Consider the following 15356-nt stretch of genomic DNA (forward strand, 5'->3'; position numbering starts at 1 on the left):
ATAAAATATTACAGAGATCTTCAAAATTCACACCTGAGTTAAATATTTTGCTGGAAAATTCCACACTAAAGAGAGAAGAACATAATGCAAAAAAAGGAAAGGGCTATACACAGGTATTTACCAGCATAATTGTTGCGTGTGTGCTTTTGTGTTCTTCCTTCTGCACCAGGAGAAGGGAGAGAGGACGAGATAAGGAGAAATACAGGAAAGGAGAGAAAGAACAAGCGTTTCTGAACTCTGGGGCAGACGGAGCAGACAGAAGAACACCTGTGGGCAGAGCATGTGCCCAGGGGGCTGAGTGTGGCTCAGCGTTCTGTAAAGAGGAGGGAATTCGGAGAACGCAATCATGATGGATGTGGTTCTGGAAAAGGGGCGGGGCTAAAGAGAAAATAGGGTGACGTGAAGACTCAGTCAGAAGGCTTTGCTGAACAGAGAAGACATCAGAGCTTTGGTGGAGACATCAGATTCAAATCTTTTCATAGATTCTAGAATCAGTTCGGAGATTGTGGCTAAGTTCAGAGTCAAAACCTTCTCACCCCTCTGGTGGTTTGGCACCAGGCAAATGGCTGTGCCCAGAATGAGCTGGAGATGAGCTGGAGAATAATGACAAGAGGTCCTTTTTTTTTTTTTTTTTTTTGCGGTACGCGGGCCTCTCACTGTTGTGGCCTCTCCGGTCGCGAAGCACAGGCTCTGGACGCGCAGGCTCAGCAGCCATGGCTCATGGGCCCAGCCTCTCTGCAGCATGTGGGATCTTCCCGGACTGGGACACAAACCCGTGTCCCCTGCATCAGCAGGCGGACTCTCAACCACTGCGCCACCAGGGAAGCCCAAGAGGTCCTTTCTGAAAGACCACTGTCGCAGTGAAGCCATCTGACATATTTGGAATGAGAGGAGAAGGGCACAGGCAAGGAAGGTAAAAATGGTCAACTCCTAGGCGGGCTGTGCGTTTCAAGAGCGCTAGGGAGCCAGCACATGGTTCGGTCGCAGTTTGGATCTCCAGAGGCCCTTGCTCCTGAACAAGGCAAGAGTTTGGGTTCATTGATAGTGGAGATTCTCTTCTACTGTCCTGAAAGTAATCTGTCCATACAGAGAAGGCGTGACTCCCTTCCTTCCAGTGGGGAATACAGGGCCAGGTGGCATAGGAGTAACTTTTTTGGTCTCAGTGGAGGTAGGTGGGATGATTCCATCGGTACCAAGATCTAGAAGGAAGGAAGAAACAAGTCAGTTGGACAGCTTCTAATGAGGAGGGAAGATGGGAATGAGCAGTGAGTGTTAGCAGGTAGGTATGGGGTGGGGGGTGATGAAAATGTTCTGGAATCAGATCGTGGTGACAATTGCACAACCTTGTGAATAAACTAAAAAGCAGTGACTTGTACACTTTAAAATGGTAAATTTTATGGAAAGTGAATTATATCTCAAGACAATTCTTTAAAATGTACATTATATGTTTTTCTCTCTCTCTCTTTTTCTTTTTTGGTGGAGACAGCTGAGGAGCTCCAACCTTTAGGGCTGTGCAACAATTGGCCCATAAGGGGTGGCTGCCTTGCTGAACAGTCTGGGTGTGGACAAGCGGGTTCACGTCTTCCGACAAGCTCAGGTCTTCAACCAATCGCCTAACTTGCAAATCTCTGTTTTGTTCTGAATCGGGGAAGGATCTCTCGAGGCATCCGCTGAGAGCGCCTCTTAGAGTAGATTCTTTGCTTCATTAATCAAAGATGGGAGGCTGCTTTTCCCGCTGCATCCCGGGTGGGAGCATGAGGTTACGGGGTAGCACCCTCCTGCTCTCACGGTGTCAGCCACGCTGGAAGCTCAGGCTCGGGGCAGAACACCCCAGAGCGGAGGGGCTGGCCTGGAGGGTAACTCTCCTCAGCCCAGTGAAGGACCTGGCCCTTTCTGACAGGAGGGTTTGGAAATTTCCACCCTCCCAGTGAGGAGGGAAATGTTGGCTTTGTTGACATCAGCTCCTTGCCAGGACTGCTCACTGGCTAAGGCTTCTCTTTTAAATCCCACTCCCTAGGGAGAGAGTCCAGTCTGGCGCTCCACCCTGCCCCCTCCCTGCCCCCCCATTCCCCTTGTCCAGCCCCGTGACAAGCTTTCCTTCCCAAGGTGTTGACCCAGACGCAGCTTCTCACATGTCCCTCGGCCCCGCTGAGGTATCTCTGGGCTCGCCCCTCTGCCTCACCCTGAAGAGTTAAAACTGGTGGAGGAGTTCACAGCCGCTTTGGAGTTATTTTGAGATGCAGTAGGGCTGCTGGCGTGGAGTCCTGGGCCAGGAGACGAAGGCCTGCTGTTGTTCCCAGAGGGGCAGGATGACGTTACTGAGAACAAGGAGAGGCAAAAACAAGGGGGAAACAATGAGGCTGGGCCTGGGGACCTCGTGACATTCAGACACGTATCCTCCAAGGGGGCTCACCCTGTCCCTACCCGCCACCCATCTGCCCAACTCCTACCATGTTAGCATCGACACCCGGCCCCAAAGGGGCCCTCCTCATACACGCTCTCCTCTGCCCGGGCCCTGGAGAGCGGCGTGGCTGGTTCTGCGAGTCCCAGACTAGCCGAACGCAGGAGATACAGATGCCAAAATCATCCTACTCCAGGACACGCCCTGGGCTGGGCATACGCAGCCCCGGACCACGGGGCAGGATGAGCAAAAGAACCAGAAGCCTTGGAAAGGAAGAGAGGAGGAAAGAAAGCAAAGTGCTCGGGGAGGAAAAGAGAAGCCGAGAGCACAGGTAAAGACGGCCAGCCTCTCTGATGTTGCCATCTCCAGATGGTTCGTGGTCTTCCAGAAAGAACACAACCAGGAGTGAGGAGTCCTGGGCCATTCACTAAGCAGCTCTGTGGCCTGCGGCAACTTGTTTCACTTCCCCGCATCCCCTTGCATCCCCTTTTCGACCTCTGTAATATGGCAGGTTTGGATTAAACTGTATTTGAGTTTCCCAAACAGCATTCCGTGGAGAAGGTGACATATTCACCCTCCAAGCTAAGATGCTTTGAAGGGTCGAAGGCACTGCTATCGATAATTATGTCAGGACAAGGGACAGTCATATGGTCATCCTCTCTAGCTCTTTGAAATGCTTTGGAATACTCTTTGAAAAATAGAGTTCTGTAGAAAATTGGTTTGGAAAACCCTGCCTTCCATACAGCTCATTTGTATGGAGAAACTGCGACAATTAAAACAAAAACAAACACTTGTTCAAACGTTGCCTACCCAGCATTGCCCAAACTTACTTGATCACAGAAGCCTTTTCTTCCTAGCACAGATTTTAACATCTTTTGAAATATGTTTTGGGAATGCTGACTTAGGTAGGTACCTCTCAGTTCTAGTATCCCATTATTTAAAAGAATTCTGGTACTATTCAGAAACCTCATGTTTAGAGCTCACCTGTTCCAGGCATGCTGCTGTGGACAGGAGGGACAGAGAGGGGTCCCAGAGACCCAGAGGGAGACACCTGAAAGGCAACAGAAGCTTATAAATGTCCACTTCTGCTTCCTTTTCCCACCTCTCGCACTTCTCCCAGGATGCTGGGCCCCAGACTCTGCAGAGACAGGGCTCAGCTTCCCGGATGATTTCCTAATCCCAAACCTGCACTCTGTGCCTTGTTTCACAGGAAGGTCTCTGGACCACGTACAGCACCCAGCTCTGGCTCTGCCCTGCTCCCGCGTCTCCCTGCTGCTGACACCAGGCCCTGCCCTCCCTGCTGCGTGTCCCCTGGCAAGGTCTCTTGGGCACTGCCAGGCTGAAGCTGCCCTGCTCAAGTGCTCCGGTGATAAGAGGAGCATGCCTCCTGGACCCCGCTGTGGCTGACACTGCTGGATGGCTGCCTGTCTTCCAGTCCCTTCTTCTTCCTTTTTAAAAAAGTATTTATTTTATTTTATTTATTATTTATCTATTTCGGCTGCACCGGGTCTTATTTGCGGACTTCTTAGTTGCGGCATGCGTGTGGGATCTAGTTCCCCGACCAGCGATCGAACCCCGGGCCCCCTGCATCGGGAGTGTGGAGTCTTATCCTCTGGAGGACCAGGGAAGTCCCTCTTCTTCTTTCTTAAAAGACCCCTGCACTTGCTCAGGGCAGCAGAGCCCCCAGCCCTCACCACCCTGTTTCAGGCTTCCCATCTTGACACGTGAGTAGACCATCCACTCTCCCGAGGTAACTGGACGAGATGAACTGCGGTCTCTGAAGCCTTTCATCTCGCCCTGGATACCTCACAGCATCATCAGCTCTGAGTTTGGAAGGGACCTAAGATGACTTGGCTTAACCTCCCACACAGTTCAGGGATCCCCTCCCTCAGTATGACTATCCTAGCACAACCTGGAACAAGATATAATAAAAAGAATAGACATTGTGGCCCAACAGATCTGGCGGGGAGCCCTGGCTCCACCACTGTCTGTGTGATTTGGGCAAGTCACTTAACCCCACTGAGATTTGGTTTGCTCATCCGTAAAAGAGCAGTAATACCTCCCTCATATTTTCTTTTAATTAAGATTTAATGAGATAATGTCCGTAAAGCTTCCAACTCAATGCCTGGCAAACGGCGCACGGCTGTTAGCTCCCTTCCTTCCAGCAGGAAGCTGTCAACTGTCGTGTGTTTCCAGCTAGAAACTGTTTATTTCTTCATTTGAGCTGAACCCTGCATACTTTTCCTCCCCCTTATTCTTCTCATGCTGACCTGGGACGCTCAGATCGACCTTTACAAAGGACCTTGCAAGGAAGTTCTGCTCAGGGAGCTGGGATTGGCCATCCTCCCCTCCCCAGTTTGGAACATCCCATCCCGACAGGATGCAGCATGTACTCATTTCCTAATTAATCAGCAATGGTTCTGCTGCTTTCGTTTACCTGCCCTTTTACAAGGAGCGTCCTCAGTCGGCTGGGGCCCACCAAGGGTGGAGACAGGTGTGGAGCAGCGTGGTAAGAGGTAAGAGATGTTACTGATAATCTCCCTCTCTCTTCTCCTCCGCCCCTCCCTGCTGCCACACCCCCAGACATTTGTTGTTGTTTTTAAATAAATAATGATTTAGTCACTGCGACCAGCTTCTTCTGCTTCCTTCCGGAGATGGACTATACATATGCAAGCAGACATAGATGTGGTTCCTTTAACATTTTGTATATAAATGGAAGCATTCTGTGCACACTGGTCTGAAATATATTTTGCCTTTTTCTTTTCCTTCCTTCTCTCTCTGTCTCATTCTTTTTTTTCCCCTTAACTGTGTATCTTAGCGATCATTTCACATCAGAAGCAGAAGGAACTATGTCTTAGTCCCACGGACAGTGTCCCAATGAGACCTGAGGAGAAGACAGGATTAGAACATTTTCTCTAGTCTTCCTTCAGGATGCCACAAGTATTAATGTGATTATTTATTTAACATCTTTCTCCCCCACTAGGCTGGGGAATTCATGAGGGCAGGATGATGCCTGCGTGGTCCCCTGCTGTGTCCTCAGTGTCTACTGCAGTGCCTGGAACTTTGCGGGTGTTAAGTCAATATGTGTTGAATGCACGATGAGAACCCATGACACTCCTTTACGGCACCTCCATGCCTCCCACCACTTTCCTCCACGTTGGTGTCCCAGGCTGGGATTGAACCAAAGTGATAACTGCCTCCCATCTATTCTAAACAAAGCCCCATCTTTAAAGATTCTGACTCTCTTATGACATGGTTCAGGTTCCTTAACATGGTCTACAACGCCCTACATGATTCCCCCGCCTACCACTCCAGCTTCCTCTTTCACACACTCTCTCTCACTCCTCGGGTTCCATTCCAACCTTCTTTCTTCCTCTCCCCACCCACCCCAGCCTCAGAACCTTTGTACACACAGTTTCCTCTGCATAGAATGTCCTTCCTGACACTATCTCCACCCTTCCATCCTGTCTCCCACTGCAACTCAGACCTTTTCCCCATTCAAGTCTACTCTTTCTTCTGCTGTCAATTTGAGCATCATTCCTGGAGAAGCCCCTGACATCTGGACTAAGTTAGGTCCCTCAGATACCCACACATCTTATCTGGAGGCTTCATCACAAATTGCATTTGTTTAATGTCTGTTTTCCTTGCTAGACTCTCAGCAGAGATCACCAATAAGTATCCTGTGCACCACCATATCCCAGTGCCAAACAGAAGGTGGGTGCTCAGTAAGTATTTAAGACAGGAATGGTGAATGAATATCACATTGTCCCCAACCTAAAACTGTCAACGGTTCTTCATATCTTTGAGAGTAATTTAGCATCCACGACCCACCATGATCTAGCTCTCATCAACCTCTCTTAGTCCTAAACCCTTAGCTCCAGCCAGACCAAAAGGCTTGTGATTCCCCAAATGCATCACGTTGTTTTATAATTCCATGCCTCTCACACACCGTTCCTTCTGCCAGCTATGCTGTTCTTTTTGCTAACTCCTAATCTGTTCTCCAAACAAATCAGGGGGTTAGCCCTCCCACACCCCATTCTGATTTGGGGGTCTTTTATCTGTGTTCCCAAAGCACTCTTGCAGGGCTCTTCGCATCTGCATCACCCCTCCATCTACTTCATTGCAATTTTTTGCATTTTCTGGTTCCTCCTTCTCAGTTTCTTTCCTTGGTGCTCTCCCTTTGCCCATCCCTCAAAAGCTAGTGTTCCCCAGGGTTGAAACCTCAACTTTCCTCTTTGCTTCTTCTGTACAAACTCCACAGGTGAGCTCCTCCTTACCCAGGATTCCAACTACCACCTGTGTGCTTACGACTCCCAGCCCATTTCTCTACCTTAGCCTTTCCTCCTGACCCCCAGACCCATTATTCCAAGTGCCCGGGGCATTCCCACTTGGGTGTCCCACAGGCCTCTCTGTATATCGTAATGATGTAAAGGATTGAAATCATCATTTTTTCCTGCTCCTAAGCCAGCTCCTCCCCCTGTGTTTCATTGTTCCGTCTACAGCACCAGCTTCTACCCAATCAGCCCAGCCTGAATGCTAAGAGTCATCCCAGAGTATTCTCTTTCCTTTCTCGCTCTCCCTGCCCCACCCAGTTTTCCATTTATTAACCAAGACCTAATAATTCTACCTTCTAATTATCTCCTGAATCTCTCCCATCCCCTTCATTCTTACCAAATGGGTTTGCTTCAGCCCTTATAAGGTCACTGCTGGATAACTGCAGTCACATCTAACTGGTCTCTCTGAAACCAGATGTGATGCCTCTCAAACCACCCTTTATAACTACAGTCAAAGTGATCGTTCTAAAAAGCAATCAGATCACACTAATGCCCTCCTTCACGTCCTTCGGCAACTCCCCAGGGCTTCAAGTTCCTTAGCCTCGCTCACAGCCCCTTGTGTCTGGCCCTTGCTGATCTATCCAGCCTCATCTTTCAACATTCCTCCACGTGGAACCACCGGCCATTCCGTGCATGTGCTCTCTTCTCCCTCCTCCATACCACTGTTCTCATACTATCCCCCTGGGGGAATTCCACCCCTCACTTATTTGCCTCTTCACTCCTCCTTGTCTTTTTAGACTCAGCTCAGGTATTAATTATCTCCTTGGGGAAGCCTTCCCTGACCACCGCCTCCCAAGGCTTTGTTAGCTGCTGCTCCTAAGTTCTCCAAGAGAAATCATTGTGTTGTTTATCATTTGCTTATCTGTCTCCTCTGCTAGGCAGTGAGGTCCTCTGGGACAGGGAACAAATATGACTTCTTTGTGCATCCCCAGCACTCAGCACAAGGACCAAAACATAGTAGATGGTCTATAAATGTTTGGTGAAAGAATAAACAAGAGTATAGTTTTATGAAGTCGCTATGTCCCACCCAGAACGAGGCTGAATTTCACCCATCCTTGAGTACTAAAAGACAGAGGACAACACCATTATCCCCAATTCCCTTAACCTTCAACCATCACCATCCCTAGGGTTGAAGAAGAACCTTCCCCCCCGCACCCTCCAGGCACCATCTCTCTCCTAGATGGAGAAGACATTGCATATCCTCCAAACTTCCCATTCTGCCTGAACTTCAACTTATTGCCAGCCCTGACTTCTCCCCTTGAACCCCAGAATCACAGATATAACTGTCTGCATGACCCTTCCTCTTGGATGCCTAGGAGGTAAGTCTAACTTAATAGGACCAGCTCTGAATACTTAGTCTTTTTCCCCCCTCAAACCTGTTCCTCCTGCAGTCTTCATCATCTCCCAAAATGGTAGCACCGTCCAACCAGCTGCTCATCCTGGCCTCATTTCTCACGCTCCATATCTGAGCTAACAGCTCATCTTGTTGGCTCATGCTTGAAATTCATTCAGAATCCAGCCACGTCTCCTCACCACCATGATCTCCACCCTAGCCCAAGCCTCCACCACTCTCAGCCTGATTGTTGTAATTCTCAGGCTGGTATCCTGCCTCTACACAAATTAATCTCCACATAGCAGCCCATGTCAGTTCTCCAGTGTCTTCTTATTTCACTCAAACTAAAAGCTAAGGTCCTTTCGATGGCCTGCGAGACCGCGGTGAATGGCTTCCTGTTACTTCCCCGTTACTTCTCGGACTTCACCTCCCACTTCTCACCTCCTTCCTCACCCTGCCCTGGCGACACTGGCTTCCTTGCTGTTCCTCAAACATGTCAGGTCTTCTCATTTTCTGGTTTCTCTACCTGGAACACTCTATCCCTCAGATATTTCGTTCCCTTTCAATACTTAGATCCCTGCTCAAATGTCACCCTATCAGAGAGGTCTTTTCTTACCCCTCTACTATAAAAGCATCTCCCCGTAATCACTTTCTATCTCCTTATCCTTCTTTATTCTTCTTTATATTATATATATTTTGTATACAGCCTCTCTTTGTTTATATAGTTATTCCTTGCTCTCCAACCCCCGTCTTCTTTAGGACGGGGAGGACTCTTTGCCCTCCAGGCTTCATCTCCCCCAGCGCTTGGCGGGCAGCTTGGCTCCTGGTCACTCACCAGCCGGGAACTGTATGTGGGTGATTTGATGGGTGTGGCCACAGGGCAGTTGATTCGCTTCTCCTTTTGACGGCGGTTGCAGAACCAGACCCTCACCACCTCCTTCTCCATGGACAACTGCTCTGCGATCATGGAGATCTCCTCTGAGCTGGGTTTGGGGTTCTACAGAAACCAAAGGGATAGAGTAGTCAGGAGGAGAAGGGAATAGGATCAAGAATTGTGCGTGGGGAACAGATGTTCCGAAGAAGCAGGATAGAACAATAGATGGAGCAAAAGCTTTAGAATCGGACCTACGATGGAATAGTGGCTTGAGCACTTACTCTGTGGCCTTAGGAAACTTTCTGAACCTCTCTGAGCCTCAGTCTTATCATCTATGAAATGAGAGAAATAATGCCTACCGTATAGGATGATTATGAAGATTAAATGAGAAAATGTGTATAAACTGCCAAGCACAGGGCCTGACACAGGGTGGAGGCTCTTCTCTCGCTCCTTCTTCAGAAGTTCTGAAAAGAGGAGCCCACTGATGAGTTAGGTAGGGCAGGCAGAATCCCCAGAACACACGCTCCCTTCTGTTCTTTCCTCAGAATCTGATACCCTTCTCTTGCGTCATTTCTTGCTGCCTACCTCAAAATAGGAAATGATAAAGTTAAAACATGAGGACCCATCAAGACTATAAAGGAGACATGTGTGTATATAAATAAATAAATACACACACACACACACACACACACACACACACACACACACACACATTCCAATACATATCCATCACTCCTTTGTTCTGACCCCTCCCACCCCCACCCAGTCTTTGATCTTAGCTCCCTTCTCTCTCTTCTGCACCCTCCCTTACTCTTGCTGCTCTCAGAAACTTAATCAGAAGGAAAAGCCAGGTCTTGTCATCCTGCCAGCAGGATGCAGCCATCAAGTCCTGAGTCATATGTGCTGGAGAGTCTGCTGGAGAGACAGGAGTCCTGGAGGTCTGGGGCCTGCAAGGTGGAACTAGGCCACAGGCAAGCCCTTTAGGGACCGTGTGGTGTGGATGGAAGCTCTGGAGGCTGGTACCTAAGGGGTCCTGATTAGAGGCTGTTTAGACCACACCTGTTTATCCCTCTTCTCTTCCCCAGCTCCCCCGGGGCACATAACTGGTATTATCAGTGTCCACATATTGGCTCAAGAATATACTTTTGCTGCGAGTTTAAAAAGGTGTCTACGTAATATGACTACAAATATTGAAATATACGTAGAAGAGAGGAATAGAAGGACGTGCATTTAGATGGCATTGGGTGGTGGATTTTTTTCCTGCCTCCCTGCATTTTCCAAATTGTTTACAATGAGCATTTATTATATATATAATTTGAAAAATACAGAACAATGCAAAGAAAATAAAGAATTTATATACAATGCCCTGGCTTTGCTCCCTTTATCTCAACTGGATACAGAGATACACTCTCCTCTGGGATTCTATACCCCTGTCTTTAAATCTCCCGGCTCGAGGGACAATGGGCACCAAACAGAGGTCAGGGCGAGAAGGGTCAGTGGGGGAGGAAGTTTCTGGAACCCAGCCTCTCATTCAAACACCGGGGCACCCGGAAAGGAAGCGTGTCTCTGTGTCCCGACCCTTTCCCAAGGCAGGTGTACGGGGGCTCAGGGGTGGCGCCGGGGGGCTTGTGTGCATCTGCTCAACCCCTGTGCAAGTCGGCCCACCCGTCGCCACCCAAAGGGCCCGCTCACATCTTGAAATCTCTTCTCCAGAGTCAGGCGGATGCTGGTCTCGATGCTGGTCCGCTTCTTCCTCTTCCTCCCGAACACTTCACTGAGGGTGGGGTAAGAGCTGGGGGTGCTCACGGAGGGGTCTGATGGAGAGGATTCTGTGGGGAGGGGAGAGCAGAGGAGGCTCAGGGAAGGGAAAGCAGCTGGTTCAGGCTCTGGCTCGATGGACTTGGGGTCCAATGACCCTTCCCGGCAGGTTCTGCGGCCCCCTCCCCGACACAGGGGAACCAGACAGACCAAGAATCCTGCTTCCCCTCGTTGCTCTGGGCAAAAGGTCCTCTATGCCTCTCACTGCCGTGCCTCCAGCGTTTGTGGTCATGGTTCGGGGACATCCAGACATCTGCGGCACGTGTGGGTGTGAGTGGGGGCAGGCAGAGCTCCTACGAGTGACGCCCATGAGCCTGTCTTTTATAAGTAGGCCTGGATGTGAATCCCGAGGAAAATGAGGACTGGTGTTTTGAGCTAAAAGCAGTGGCACTTGGTGGCGGAATGTTGGTGTGGAAGCCACTTCCTTTTCCGTGTGAGTGTTGGGGTTGAGGCTGTATGAGGGGTCGGCGGGGATGTCCCTTAGGAAGGATTCAGGCGCAGCCAGGGAATCGCACAAGAAATGATCCGCAGGATCCCTTCCCGAAGATAAGACCTTCTGATCACCTCTTTCACTTCGGCGCTCCAGTAAAACCGCCGAAGGATCAGCCTTCCACGGGGGGGGGGGGGGGGGGGGGGGCTGGGGAGCTTCCTCACCCCCTCCCTTGTTTCCACGTGGAGCAACTTCCGAGAGGGTCACACCCTTGGCTGCCCATACCCCGCCTTCCTCTCTCTCCATAGTGACCAGTGACCCACATTAACTACAGACGAGAGCCCAGCCCTGACACTGGCTCTGCTCCTAGACCAGTGGTTCTCAACCTGGGGCGAGATTCCGTACCACCCTCACTCCCCCAGGGGACATTCGGCAGTATCTGGAGACATTTTTACACCTGTCAACAGGGGGCGGGTGCTCCTGGCATCTCGTGGGTAGAGACCAGGGATGCTGCTGAATAGCCTACAGTTCCTAGGACCGCCTCTGCCACAGGTCAGTATCTGGCCCAAGCTGTCGCTAGTGCCTTGGTTGAGAAATCCTGTCCCACGCTATGCCACGACACCAAACTCTTCCATTATTAGTGCAAAGGTTTTGCCCTTGGCCTACAACCCGGACCTCCTGGGCCCCCACGCCTGACTGAATCCTCCTGCAAGCCCCACTCTTGCTGTAAGCCTTTCCCAACCAGTCTAGCTTGGAGTAACTCCCTTCCCTCTGAAAACCTACTCAAGAATTCGCCAGGTGAAGATCTTGCGTTGTGCCTACTGCCTCCTCCTCCCAGCCATGAGACCCTAGAGAACCTACTTCCCTAACCCCCTGACCTAGACCTAGTCCAGACAGCATTCTGGGTAAGTGCGTTTGCTCTGCAGACCCGACCTTTGTCTCTGGCGAGCTGTCCTACGGTCTAGGCTGGGTGTGTCTGGGGTAGGGAATAAAATGGGGCAAGTCTTCGTGGCCACAGACCTAAAGCTACGTCTTCCATGCGCTTTATCAGTAGTGAAGCTGACATTTTCATCTCTACTTGGCTGTCTCCTGTGTCTTATTTCTCAATTGGTTCCAGACTCAGGAGGAGAGGAAAGGGTGCTATGTATTGACTGCCAAAAGCCCCAACACAGAGGACTTCCCCGGTGGTCCAGTGGGTAAGACTCCACGCTCCCAGTGCACGGGGCCCGGGTTCCATCCCTGGTCGGGGAACTAGATCCCGCATGCATGCCGCGACTAATAGTCTGCGTGCTGCAAGTAAGAAGCTCACATGCCGCAACTAAGGGTCCATGTTGCAACTAAAAAAATATATCCCGCATGCTGCAACTAAGACCCAGCACAGCCAAAAATAAATAAATAATAATTTTAAAATGTTGTTTAAAAAAGAAAGAAAGCCCCAACACGGACCAGTCACCACCCCCTTCCCTGAAGACCTTCTAAGGCTCCATCCATCCTCGTGTCCCTGAGGCCTACCTGCATCATTCAGCCACTTCTCCAGCAGTGGCTTGAGCTTGCACATGTTCTTGAAGCTCAGATTTAGAGCCTCAAATCTGGAGATGGTAGTCTGGCTGAAGTCGTTGCCATACAGCTTTCCCATCGCCAGACCCACGTCTCCCTGCACGCGGGGATGGAGAGGGAAGAACTTTGAGAGGTAGGCCCCTTCTCTCCTTTGTCCACATCCCTCACCATCCTAGCGCCTATCCACACCCAGCGAACCTTTGCTCACCGTGGCTCCCTTCCAGTTTCTTCCCTCCAAGATGGACACTTGGTTATTTCTCTCCCTAGACTCTGAGTGCGCTGTGCCCTCGTGCCTAGCTCCTTGCCTGGCTCTCATTCCTCTCCCCTCCACCAGCGGTGTTCCCATTTTCCCTACCAACGGCAACCGTGCCCCATTCTCAGGGGACACAGGAACACGGTGGGTTTGCCCCAAACACAATGAGCTCTTAAAACCTCCACTTGGGAACCCCAGTCTCTACTCACTCGACCCAAGTTCTTCCACCTCCTTGCCCCAAACCGAACCTGTGTGAAGCCCAGCTTAATGCGCCTCTGCTTGAAGGTCTTGGCAAACTTCTCCAGCTCCTCCAGGTCACTGGGCTCATCGGCTCCTCCAGAGCTGGGGAGATGCTTGGGGACTGGGAGATGCTGGGATGCTTCCAGATGCGGTTCTAAAGAGGATCCTGGCACCCCAGGGCACCCAACTGCCTAAGAACAGACACACACCAAGCCAACGCACAAACAGTCAACAGATCAAACGCATTTCCTGATATTTTGTACGAACAGGCCCACTTAGAGGATGACAGATTGGATTCCTATGATTTCGATGGTGTGCAAGTGGAAATCGGAGTCTCCATGAAGGGACTGGCAAATAGCTGCAGTAGCTGGGGTAGAAACAGTAGGAGTGCGGGACAGGGAGGTGGCCTTTCTGGGTTTTAGTCTATGACTCACTATTTGAGTCTGAGCAGGTAACTTCCTCCTTTCAGATTTCTACCATAAAAGGAGCTAGCAGTCTCGTTTACAAAGATCCCTGAAACAGATCTCAGAACGGGACAAGGAAAAGTTTGTTTGCCTTGCCTGTTCTTTTCCACAAAGCAAAGTAACTGAGGTGTTCAACAGGCATTAACTGAAGATAACAGAGGGCATCTGAAATTCACTGCATTAATGGAATTTCCACAAAATTCCAAACTCTTATGACTGCCATTTTATTTTCTAAACAATCATCTTCTTTCCGGAGAGTACTTTGTTTTTTGTTTTTTTTAATCAAAGGTATTCCAGTGCTGTCTAAGCGCACCTTGATCTCATTTGTCATTGTCAGGAGATATTCTTTCTTTAGTTTATTTTCATAGGAGAACAGACCCTTATACCTAGAATCCATGTTGTGCCCATTTGGGGTCAGGAATAAATCCAACCCGTCCACAGAGAAGAAGCAGAAACCCATCAGGCTTGGGGTCCTAATGGGCTTGTGTCCAGGGCAGGGGCTGCCACTGATGTGGATGGCATGGCCTAAGTCCACCCTCTTCTCACTCCTTTCCAGTTTATTCTTTTCCGAGACTGGGGTTAACTTTACTCCTTTCTTCCAAGATATTCAGGCTTCCCATTCAGACGGGCAGCCTTGTGATGACCAGAGAGAAGTTAAGGACTCTTTTCCCCCGAGGGAGGGTCTTTTAGAACAGAATGATTTGAAACCATTAAGCTTTGATCCTGTTCCGTGGGAGAGAAGGTGGCGTGGACCAGACCCTCAGGACAAGGCCTCGGTCCTCTCTCAGGCTTCCTTTCATGAACTCATTTGTTCTTTCATCCCACAAACATGTCTTGAGCTCTCTGCTAGACCTTCCCCCTACTCCCTTCACATCCGATCAGCGGCCGAATTGCACTGAGTCAACTTCCCCAACATCCCCTGTCAGCCCCTCCTCTCTACCCTTATTGCCACCACCCAAAGCCAGTCCCTTTGCCGCTGCTCCAGGATGATCTTAATAACCTTCCAAACAGTCTCTCTGCTTCTGGTCTCGCCCGGCTCTCGTGTTATAAGACATGAGAGGTGATCTTGAACCCTCTCTCAGATCTCTTCCAGATCTAAGTCTGTGATGATGCGATTCGGAGAGCAGTCAGGAGAAGGTCCAAGAGCTCAGGACTCTTGGTGTCCCCATTTCTACTAGCCACTAGGGGGCACCCACCCCCTTCCAGGGGCCTCCACTGGACTCTAGCCCTGTAAAGCCAGGGCCCTGAGTGATTGATCCACGGGGATCTTAGCCCCGAGAAGGGACATTAGGGTCTCTGCAGTCATTCCCAACTATTCCACACGTCCGTCTCTGCAGAGGCGCCTCATGCAGCAGTGCAGGCGTTAACTGCACCGGGTCACCCAGATAAGGGGAGGAGTGGCAGCTCCAGTGTAGCTCCTGTTGCCCTCGCCAAGCCACACTCCCTGGCGTGAGGCCGCGTCTGGCCAAAGGAAGAGGTGCCTTTTTTCTCCCTGGAAAACAGGTGCTGTGTGACACCACGGCAGCTCTGCAAAGGGCCCTCTCGCAGGCCTCCGTCCTCCTGACCCTCGCTTTGTCCCCTCCAGGAAGCAGTCTAGAAGATCAGTTCTTAAGAGAGGCCCAGAGATGAGAGGCCCCGGCTTGGTGCTCTCA

The 15356-nt window shown here is 50.3% G+C and overlaps 1 protein-coding gene across 17 annotated transcripts in view; it reads right to left on the reverse strand.

Moving 5' to 3' along the window:
- Positions 1 to 732: 732 nt before the first annotated feature.
- Positions 733 to 15356, reverse strand: part of POU2F3 (POU class 2 homeobox 3) — a 79989-nt gene continuing 65365 nt past the window's right edge. For all 17 annotated transcript variants that reach the window (XM_027082018.1, XM_027082024.1, XM_027082017.1 and 14 more), the window contains 7 exons: positions 13249 to 13431; positions 12703 to 12844; positions 10635 to 10771; positions 8904 to 9065; positions 3386 to 3452; positions 2183 to 2318; positions 733 to 1199 (listed from right to left, as the gene is read on the reverse strand). In XM_027082018.1, the coding sequence (XP_026937819.1) occupies positions 1160 to 1199; positions 2183 to 2318; positions 3386 to 3452; positions 8904 to 9065; positions 10635 to 10771; positions 12703 to 12844; positions 13249 to 13431 (867 nt within the window). In that variant the 3' untranslated portion in view covers positions 733 to 1159. The remainder of the gene's footprint in view (positions 1200 to 2182; positions 2319 to 3385; positions 3453 to 8903; positions 9066 to 10634; positions 10772 to 12702; positions 12845 to 13248; positions 13432 to 15356) is intronic.

The sequence above is a fragment of the Aethalodelphis obliquidens genome, unplaced genomic scaffold (genome assembly GCF_003676395.1).
Source record: "Aethalodelphis obliquidens isolate GAN/ISIS:26980383/991018 unplaced genomic scaffold, ASM367639v1 scaffold46, whole genome shotgun sequence".
In the NCBI taxonomy this organism is placed as follows: domain Eukaryota; kingdom Metazoa; phylum Chordata; class Mammalia; order Artiodactyla; family Delphinidae; genus Aethalodelphis; species Aethalodelphis obliquidens.